Source organism: Gadus chalcogrammus, chromosome 14 (genome assembly GCF_026213295.1).
Source record: "Gadus chalcogrammus isolate NIFS_2021 chromosome 14, NIFS_Gcha_1.0, whole genome shotgun sequence".
NCBI classification, from domain to species: domain Eukaryota; kingdom Metazoa; phylum Chordata; class Actinopteri; order Gadiformes; family Gadidae; genus Gadus; species Gadus chalcogrammus.
Genome location: NC_079425.1, coordinates 1,248,734 through 1,259,883, shown reverse-complemented (window position 1 = coordinate 1,259,883; position 11,150 = coordinate 1,248,734). Strand labels below are relative to the sequence as shown.

Genomic DNA, 11,150 nt, shown 5'->3' with positions numbered 1-11,150 from the left:
GACTATACATTGTTTAATGGATGTGTCATGTAAACATCAATGCATAGATTGCAGTGTTTTGGAGAACGTTATATTTTATTACGACATGCTGGCCTGCCCCTGACCTTGGTGTAGTCATGCTAGTAGCCCTCCCCCTCTGTGTGCTTTGTGTAGGAGTTGGAGGATAGTTAAAGGGCACATTCTGAAAGGAAGCTGTTGTTTTATATTTATCTTCAGGTATGTCTTATTTCTTTGACTTCAAACCTTTTTGTGATAAAGTTGTATGCACGTGGCCCTTTTGTTCTGAGGCCCCGTTTACACGAGGACGCTTGCGGGTAAAAACGACAAAATATTTTATCGGAAGTGCTTTTCGTTTAGACGGAGACGGCGTTTTTGGGGCATGAAAACGCATAAATCTGAAACCACCCTCCAGAGTGGAAAAGCTGAATACGCTCCGCCGTAGCGTTTCCGTCTACACTGCCAAGACGCAAAACACTGCTCAGATCTGCTCACGTCGAGTACGCGTTTACGTCACATACATGTGCCACTCCAGTACAAGGAAATAAACAAACATGTCAGATTATTTCCATGCGTCGGACCTTCAAGCTGCTCTGGCAGCTCTAACAAGCGTACAGGAGTCTTTCCACGAAATGTACAGGATATGTACAAATAGTATTACTGAACAGAGAAGGATCTTTTTGGTTTTTGCGGCACGGATAAGAGAAGGAAGATTCTACGCATGCGCTCAGACATGGCGGTGTTGTGTGATAGTGTATCACAGCACCACCTAGCCGCCTGGCATGCATACCAAATCGAATTCCACACACTTTTGCGTCACCGTATGCACGCAGATTTCCTCCCGAAAACGCTCGTCTCAACGCGGAATAAAAAGTGAAGACGCGACGCCACTTTTGCGTCTTCTGTTCACACCGTCATCGTGTAAACGTAGACTTATTCTCTTGGGAAGAGGAGTTGGAGGATTGTTTTCAGGGCACTTCCTGAAAGGAAGCCGTTTTATATTTATCTTCAGCGGCAAACATAAATGGACGTCGGATTTCCCGAGTCCGGACTGAGATCCTTGGTCACGTCTCTACTTAAGAAAAATACACAGATTCAGCCGGTCACACAAACATGAAGAAGTTGAAACAAGACTCTCATTTACTATAGTAAATATGTATAAACTTTACATTCATGTGATGGGTTAATCAGAATCTGAATCTTTATTAGCCAAGTATGAACAACATACAAGGAATTTGACTCTGGCAGGTGTTTTTAACAAACACAAATAGATGCAACAATATTGTAAATAAGATAAATATTATAAAAAACATTGTGTAAATACAGCGTGCATTATTGTCAACAATCCTTCACAAGAAGGTTACAATATCTCTGCAACATCAAAGCAAAAAATACTTATATTCTGTAGTATTTAGTAGTGATAAAATACACTTCATATTCACTTCCACTCTACATTATAGTATTATCACATTATACTTAAAGTACTTGCATTTGATGCTTAAATTGTGATAAAAATACTAAATATAGTCATAGTGTGTTCAAAATATACTCTATTCTGTAGTATAAGCAGTGATAAAATACACTTCATAGACACTTCCATTCTAAATTATAGTATAATAAGATTTTACTTAAAGTACATGCCTTTGATGCTTAAATTGGGACACAAATTTACTATACATATTAAAATACATTTTTATTAACATAATTGCACACTTTAAAAGTACTAAATATAGTCAGAAAGTGTATTTGAATTTAATTTGAAATATGACAGAAGTATGATAATAGTGCACTCAAAATAGACTAACATGCTATCAATAGAACCGCAATGCCTTTCTAAGTATATTACAAACACACTGGTGATATAATGCAATTGACTGCAAGTGTGTTTTGAATGCTAGAAATCATACTTTTCACTGGTGTACTTCAGGTCACTTAAAGGTTGTCAAAAGTTGTGCCACTTTAGCATACTATTAACACTTATCAACACAGAGTATATCTATAATAGTACTTAAGGCAGGTCTATTCATATGGCGGCCTGCGGGCCACATCCGGCCCAGAAGCACATTCCGAGTGGCCCAGCCCGTTGTCCCGCAAAAAGCGCACAGAAAAGTAAAAGAAATAAAGCGAGCCTTGCCTTCAGAAATTCCTACAGTAGTACAGGTCATGAATGCAACACTCAGCGTAACCTAGCAACAGGAATCTAGCATCATTCAACCCTCAATTCCGCGCGTTGTTGTGTTTCACATGTCCATGGTCTGTCAAGAAAGTGATTGAAGGCGAGTCGTCTGATCTAATCTAACATGGCTTTGTCAACTCCAAAACGCCAAGCGGACGCTGAAAACCGTTGGTTCCACCCAACCTGGACTGACAAGTATTTATTCATTTGCCGCCAAATCCAAACGCCAAACCGATGTGTTTAATTTGTAATGAGTGTGTTGCGGTACTTAAAGATTATAATGTGCACTCAAGCTTTCCCGAGGGATCTCAGGAGAGTGCTGCAAGGATACAGAGTTAGCTGGCATCTTACAACCGGAGCTGTGCTACTATGATGCGGACATGCACGGACCAAGAGAGAGCTACAGCTGCTTCCCTTTGTGTGTCATGGATCTTGGCAAAAAAGAAAAGGCCATTTACAGACTCTGAAACCGCGAAAGAGTGCATGCCGGTCGTCGTGAACGAGGTTATAAATGACGACAAACTAAAAACAAGCGTGACCTCTGCCATTAAAAAGGTACCCCTGTCAGACACCTCAAATATTCGCAGGGTTCAACTTCTTGCTACTGATGTGTTCGAAACGCTTTTGGAAGACCTGAAGAAAGCTGATGTCACGTCTATAGAAGTAGATGAGTCCACAGATAAGACGGATACCGCCCAACTGTGCATATATGTCTTTTTTTTTTACGGCAAATGCTACAGAGAAGAACTGCTCAGCTTACTACAGTTAAAAGGATACACAACAAGCGAGGTACTCTGACAAGATTTCAACTTTTTTTTTGAAGACAATGGCCGTGATATGAGACGTGTGTGCATGCTTGTAACGAATGGGGCTTGGGACAGGAAAAGTTAATGGTTTGGCTGCAGGTTGGTCTGCTGTTGCACCTCAAATGATATCCCTACACTGCATTGTGCATCAGATGGTATTGTGAGCAAAACTAAGCGGGGAGCTCAACTCGACAATGGACAGCGTGATGGCGACAATTAATTGTATCCGCTCCACATAAAGCCTCCAACAGCGCTTATTCCGCATGCTGCTGTCAGACATGTCTGCTGAGCACCATGACCTGCTTTTGCACAACGACGTCAGGGGGCTGTCCAAAGGCAAAGCGTTGAGCGTTTCTGTGATCTAGAGAGGAAATCACAGCCTTCCCCCGCAGCAGCGAGCATAAGAAGGCCGAAACACACTTGAACCGAATGCTGGATGACAACTTCATTGGCGATGTCAGCTTTCTCAGTGACATATTCAAACACCTGAATGACTTAAATGTGGGACTACAAGGCAGAGACAAAACTGTCATTGAACTGGTGGAACAGATGCGCGCATTCCAAGCCAAACTGGATCTTTTCGGGACTGACTTGAGCACAGGCCGAATGTTGCATTTGCCGACGCTCTGCAAATGCATCTCATCCCCGGCAAGCATTACCGCTGTGATGGTCGATTGGATGGACTTGCTTTGCCAACAAAGGTGATGTGTTTTGCCAGAGACCCGTTCACTGTCGCAATAGAAGGGGCTTTATCCGCCAGAGCAAAGGAGGTGGCCGTTCCCATTGACAAGGGGAAATGAATTCCCGAACTTGTGGACATGCGGACATCCTTAATCATGGCACAGGAGCTGCGCACCAACGGGCCTGCCAGGTTTTGGACTGATGTCAACCCACATCAGTTCCCTAACGTCAAGAGAGTAGCAGTCCTCGTGCTAAGTATGTTTGGCTCAACATACACATGTGAATTAAGCTTCTCACACATGAAATCAATTAAAAACAAAGCTCTCTTTGCTCACTGTCTGACAGTACACACTTCATGAATGCCTTCGGATTGCATTGACATCTTATGAGCCCAGAATGACTGCTCTCATTCAGCACAAAATATCACTGAGAACTCAGCAGTGAAACTGTTGCATACATAGCAACAAGAGGATGTGTAACTAAGTGTGCAACAAAGTATTCATTTGTGTTAAGCTACTTAGATATTTTTTTTTTTGGTTTGTTTACTAAGCTTTAATATGCCTAGTTCTGTTTTTTTCATCCACTTTGGCATATCGATCCCAGGGGGATATTCTTGTTTTAATATGTGACCGAAATGTTTATTTTATTTATTTAAATAAGGAAACCTCAGATAAATGGGCACTATTTTGTTTTCGATGCACCTTGTGTTTTGCTTATTGGTCAGATACGACAAATATTTATTTTGTTTCTAAAAGGAAACTGGCTGTTGACAGGCCTAATATTGTGCACTATTTGGTTTTCAGAGTTTTGCCTTGGTCAGATTTCACCAAAGATGAATTAATGTAATTTTTCAGATATGACAATTAATAAAACGTTTGTGTTTTTCAATACATGTTTGTGTTGGTCCAAAATGTGTCATTACTTGCTGCTGAAAATGTCTGGCCCAACTGAATTTCTTGTTTAGAAAAACTGGCCCAACTGAATTTGTATTTGAATAGCACTGACTTAAGGTATACCTTAGTACACTTTGGTATACTTGAATGCGACGAAATTAGTACAGAATACAGTTACATACTAAAAGTGGACTTAGTACATCCTTTCAAAAGTGTAGTTGAAGTATAATATTTTTTCACATAGGGATTGAAAGAACCAACAAAAAGTTCCTCTTAGATGACTGTGTGTTCTTTTGATGGCTGAAATAAAAAGAGAAGAGAGAAGAGAGTGAGACACAGAAACAGAGAGGCAACAGCAGAGGAGAACATTAGAACGACTCCTATTGGCTATTGGCTCATCATCTATTCATCCACACAGATCATGGCTACATGAGGCTCAAAGTTAGACTTCCTTTACAGAGTCGGTCGATCCACCTCCTTACAAAACAAAGCTTGCTTCACATATTAAATTTGCAATGTAAGGGTGATTCATGTAACAATTACCCCAATGAATGCAATACCTCCGAATCAAACTTAAAGAACCGCTTCCAAAATGACACAACCACTGTGGTTCCTCTCAGTGGACCGTTGATCGATTGTCTAACAACTATCAGATGTGTCCCTTACCTTTCTAGAGGAACACAGAGCAGCCTTTCTAGAGGCACCCAGAGCAGCCTTTCTAGAGGAACCCAGAGCAGCCTTTCTAGAGGAACCCAGAGCAGCCTTTCTAGAGGAACCCAGAGCAGCCTTTCTAGAGGAACCCAGAGCAGCCTTTCTAGAGATACCCAGAGCACCCTTTCTAGAGGAACCCTGAGCAGCCTTTCTAGAGGTACCCAGAGCAGCCTTTCTAGAGGAACACAGAGCAGAAACTGCAGACATCTGCCTTACCTTTCTAGAGGAACACAGAGCAGACACTGCAGATGCAACAACGATTATAGAGATGATGAACAGCAAGATGGACGCTGCCAGCATGACAAATTCACTGTGACACTGTGACAAAACAAAAAGATTATTGTATTATATTGCATTATATCGTTTTTTTAGTGGAAAATGAACATGGATTAAATAGAGACGAAGAATATCATATCTTAGCAAAATACACAATGGTTAAACATTCTTACCAGAGTTACGCACTCTTCAAACCCAAATATTACAATAGCAAAGCCATGAAGAGGACTTCCAGCGACGGCCGAGAGAGCCACCAGCACATTCATCCCCAACGCAGCGCACACCTGAAACCATCAGGAACAACAGTTACCACTGAACCCACCCAAAGAAGATGGAGTTAATGCTGAGGATTTAACACATCGAGGCCTCTACAATACGACCACAGGCTGAGAACTTTGGAGACAGAAAGTAAGAGTCATTTCCTGACTGCTGTTGGCTCACCTTGGCCCTGGTGGGTTTCCTGTCAGCAGCGATGGTCAGACCCCCAGCAGGGATGTACTGTAGGGGACAACATCACCAGAACTCTTTGGTGCCACTGGTAAACAGGAAGTACTGAGCAGTGAATCAGGATGTGTGGCTCTGCTCCAATCCTAGCAGGAGCTGCTCTACAGCCACACGCCAGCCGGCTTCATAGAGCAAGAGGACCAGACTATACTAACCCTGACCTGCTCCTTAGTGGAGCTGGACTCACCACTCTCACCAAACTCACCACAACACTGGGAGACCAAACTCACCACAACACTGGGAGACCAAACTCACCACAACACTGGGAGACCAAACTCACCACAACACTGGGAGACCAAACTCACCACGACACTGGGAGACCAAACTCACCACGACACTGGGAGACCACACTCACCCCAACACTGGGAGACCAAACTCACCCCAACACTGGGAGACCAAACTCAGATTGTACATCAATCCAGATTTTTCAATAAGAAAATGATCCAATATATTGCGATGAAGCGGGCAAAGGAAGGCTGCTTCATGATGCAAAAATATATAAAGGATCCAAACAGATAGGAAAAGGCTTTTTACTATTATATAGGCTACCAAAGAGTGAGGCTACATAGACACATACACATTATATAGGCTACTAAAGAATGCATAGACACACACATTAAATAGGCTACTAAACAGACACATACACATTATATAGGCTACTAAAGAGTGCATAGACACACACATTATATAGGCTACTAAAGAGACACATACACATTATATAGGCTACTAAAGAATGCATAGACACACACATTATATAGGTTACTAAACAGACACATACACAATATATAGGCTACTAAAGAGTGCATAGACACACACATTATATAGGCTACTAAAGAGTGCAGTGCATAGACACACACATTATATAGGCTACTAAAGAGACACATACACATTATATAGGCTACTAAAGAGTGCATAGACACACATTATATAGGCTACTAAAGAGTGCATAGACAACACACACATTATATAGGCTACTAAAGAGACACATACACATTATATAGGCTACTAAAGAGTGCATAGACACATACACATTGCATAGGCTATTAAGGAACAGCTGTAGTTTAAATAATGCATTGAGACTTCACCTAAAGGTTACTTACGATGAGGATTCCCCAGAAGAGGATTGCTGTTAGGTTAGGCCCGACATCGACAGCCAGATACGTGATTGCGGTCAGTGCCATGAAGATCCCAATTGTTACTTCAATCGCCTGTTGGGAGATTACAGAATCAATGTTATTATAATCAATAATTATCACTGGATTACAAATATCTCTGTGTGTGTGTGTGTGTGTGTGTGTGTGGGTGTGTGTGTGTGTGTTAGATCTCTTACTCCGAGTATTGTGGGCTTCAATCGCTGGAACTTCCCGAGGCCCTCAGAGGCTGTTGGTTCATTCTGGGGAGAAGCCAATTGTTCCCTCTCTCTGCTCTCCATCCTCAAATCAAGGCTCCCAGACATCTTAGATTCACACTATGACCTCAGATGTGGATCTAGATAGAAAAACCAAAAGCGTTTTGCATCTGCAGCATGGGGCTTTCAATCATACAGCCTTGATGTGTTTTGGTAAGGATTATGTAGAAAAGGCTGTTTTTGGTCCAACATGGGAATGTAATCATATACTCGCATAACAAGTAATGGATAATGCCTGACGAGGGGTCCATTATCAGGAATTAATGGACGACGCGGAGGCCTGGGTACGGCCACACTGAACGCGTTACGCGCTAGAGGCATAGAAAATCTGCATTTTTGCATAGGGAACCATTGGTTTAGGCGCATAGATGCGTTACATGCGCTAAAGCAGCGCGTTAGGCGCATTTTAAGCACCTAAATAACGCACCCAACGCACCAACGTATGGCAAGCCAACCCTGCCAGAAAACGACCTCGTTATGTCACGTTCCACCTACATAACGCCGTAAAATGTGAAAAAAAAATTGTTTTTTACGCTGTAATGCGCAAAAACTGCGCAGCTTTTTACGTATAAAACGCCGTTTTGAAACATCAAAACGCGTGTAAAATACGCGCGGAGCAAGTCCTTTTCGCCCTGTCGGGGCTTATTTTCCCGATAATGACTGGCGTTCTATTCATTATCCCTTACATATAGATTTAGCAAAGTAGGCCTAAGTAACAAATATGTACAAAGTAACACATGTATTAAAAAAATGTCCGGTTGAAATCGGGCTCGGTCTCCAGTTAATGTGTCGGGCCGGGCGGGGCTCGGACAGAACGTGCACGGGCTCGGGCCGGGTCGGGCTTGATTTTTCTGGGCCCGATCTAAGTTCTATCATGCACCCAAACACAGCAGCGTTTGGGTTTCCTATTCTCCTCGAACTCCCACAGCAAACACAGCCCAGCGATGGTAGTGAACTCAGCCATATTTGTCGAGCAAAAGAAAAGTAGCGGGGGAAAATAAGTTTTGGGCGGGCTCATCTAGCTGCGTATAGGCGCGGTGAACCATTTTTGTGACACATTAATGATCAAGCAAAAGATAAGGCTCGTTACGGGCGTAACGCGTTCAGTGTGGCCGTACCTTTAGAACCTCCGCGAATTGATTGCTGAACACAGTGAACAGACAATTTGACTGGAACTACAGGTGTCCACAGTGGCGGACTCAGGGGGGTGACCGCCCCCCCCTCGTGGCTCAATGGTTGAAAAAGCGCGCTAAAGTGCCCTTCAAGAGTGTCGAAAACTAGAGGAAAATTCAATGACGTGCCTTAGTGAGTGCCCTTATAGTCCCCTTCTGCCCGTCTGATGCCCTTTTGGTGCCCCCTTTAGTACCCTGATAGTGCCCTTCTGCCCGTCTAGTGCCCTGATAGTCCCCTTCTGCCCGTCTGGTTCTTCTAGTGCCCAAATAGTCCCCTTCTGCCCGTCTGGTGCCCTTCTAGTACCCTGATAGTGCCCTTCTGCCCGTCTGGTCCTTCTAGTGCCCTTCTGGTGCCCTTCTAGTACCCTGATAGTGCCCTTCTGCCCGTCTGGTCCTTCCAGTGCCCTTCCAGGGCCCTTCCAGTGCCCTTCCAGTGCCCTTCTAGTGCCCTGATAGTGCCCTTCTGCTCGTCTGGTCCATATAGTGCCCTTCTAGTGCTCTTCCGCCCGTCTGGTGCCCTTCTACTGCCCATCTGGTGCCCCCATGGTTGAAAAAGTGTGCTAAAGTGCCCTCTATGGTGGTGAAAATTAGAGAAAGTGCCTTATTGGCTGCCCTTTACACGTGAACAAAAATTAATGAGTGCCCTAAAGGTTGCCCCTGATGATGATGATGTGCCTTCTGGAGCAAGAATATGGCAAACCGAAAAAAACATGTTCTGGTTAGCTATTGCTATTTGCTATTGCTATTGAGCAGACGTTCCTCTCTTTGGTAGCTGACGAACGGGGAATGCGAGGCGTTGCTTTCATGTGGCGTCGCCATGACAAACAGCTACATCGAGTGGTACTTAAATCTCCATCGGATAACGAAGCAAAAAGCGGATTAAGAGTATGTCAGTACCCATAGTGGAAAAGCGCAATTAGATGCCAAGTTAGAAAAACGTCATATTTTCAGTTTGGATAATCCGTTTAAAATGTATATCAATTTTTTGAGCGTTCAAGATCATTCAAGTGTAGGTAATTTCATGCAAGAGAGACGATAATGGTCAGCTATCACCTCAACATGAAGGAAAACTTCCTTATATGTTTCCGTAGCTGGCTGTCAGCGGTCAAAGACTGTATGGTAGCGGCAAATTGAATTTTCTCCAGTCTAATTTTTACTTAAATGTTAGTAAAGATGAAAGCAGTAAGGCATCCTCCTTTCTTTGGCTAAAATGTGAAAGTGCACAATGATGTGAACAACTCATTTTGGTGTTTATAAAGTCACTAAAATAAGGGGAAACAGTGTCTATGAAGTAATTTTTATTTCTGGGGGAAGACCCCCAGACCCCCCGTTTAAATTATGAGCCCAACTATTCTTTTAAGTGCTACATGGAGATGTAACAAGTGCCCCGAATGGGACCTTCAAGGCAGCGCTTGCTAAGGTTAGGGGATAGGACCTTCCAGGCAGCGCTGCCTTTAGGGCTCCGTTGGGGGAACAAAACACCATCAAGTTAGAAAAGCCACTGTGTCCGCTGGTGGGGCCCCATGTTGTCCAGAATGTGCCCTTTTTATTTTTTCGCCCCTGCCCTTCAAACAGTCCGAGTCCGCCACTGGGTGTCCATATATCAAGGGTTAATGTACACCCTGCAGCCAATCAGAATCTAGTATTCCCCCTAACCCTAACCCAATTTTAAAAACGAACAGGCAATTACATATGGTAACACGCTGTCCTTTGTCTTGTCTAAGAGTCAATTTAAGAATACCAACCTGTTGATAAAGAATTAAACCTCGTTGTTACCGCAGAATTCAGTTTAAATTAGATCCACAGACGGTGTAAGTATGGCTCTTCCTCTGTTGCCTCGTCCACAATTCGTTCAGGTTTTCCGCTTTAGTGGCGCATTCACGTCGCTGGAAATTATGGGGGAAACACATTTGCGACGTCGAAAAGTTCGTGTGAACGACACCCCATGACTCTGTTATGATTCTACTTCCGTTCAGCAACTCGGGCCAGATTTTGATAACAGAGACGCCCAGTTGGTGACGTATGGTTTACTAGTGACGCGCATGAACATGGCGGAACATGAACGTTTTACTCAATATAAAAGAATCAATCATCATATCAAATACTTTACTATTGGCATGACTTTGCTCAGTTTTAAACGTTGTGTAGGCCTACTGGTAAACCAGCTCTAGATAAGGGGAAGTGTTTCCTTCCATACAGTGGCAATACTGTATGTGCTTCTCATAAATAAAAGCAAAAGGATAGTAGGTGATAGGGATCAAGGAAATAAAGGCCTGAAAACTTGAAACTGATCCTACTAAGTTCTGTTTAGTTCTGACTGTTTCTTATCTGATTAAAAATACCCTGCTGTGAAGAACTTTTAGATTCCCAATCGGCTGTTTCCCAAGTGCACATGAACGTTCGCGGTCAACAGCCAGAGAGAAGAAGGAAGAGGAAGAGGAGTGAGACTGCGTGAGAATGAGAATTTGTGGCCCAACAGCAACGCCAGGAGCTGTAGGAAGACTGCACTGTAATTCCTATAGCAAT

General features: G+C 43.2%; 1 protein-coding gene across 1 annotated transcript; it reads right to left on the bottom strand.

Annotated features, from left to right (window-relative positions):
* Nucleotides 1-4,385: 4,385 nt before the first annotated feature.
* Nucleotides 4,386-10,616, bottom strand: LOC130403769 (membrane-spanning 4-domains subfamily A member 4D-like). Its single transcript, XM_056608238.1, has 7 exons — nt 10,370-10,616; nt 7,375-7,532; nt 7,145-7,252; nt 5,982-6,038; nt 5,714-5,824; nt 5,481-5,582; nt 4,386-4,853 (listed from the first exon to the last, which is right to left on the bottom strand). The coding sequence occupies exons 2-7, from the start codon at nt 7,498-7,500 to the stop codon at nt 4,827-4,829; spliced, it is 531 nt and encodes a 176-aa protein (XP_056464213.1). The 5' UTR covers nt 7,501-7,532; nt 10,370-10,616; the 3' UTR covers nt 4,386-4,826.
* Nucleotides 10,617-11,150: the final 534 nt, after the last annotated feature.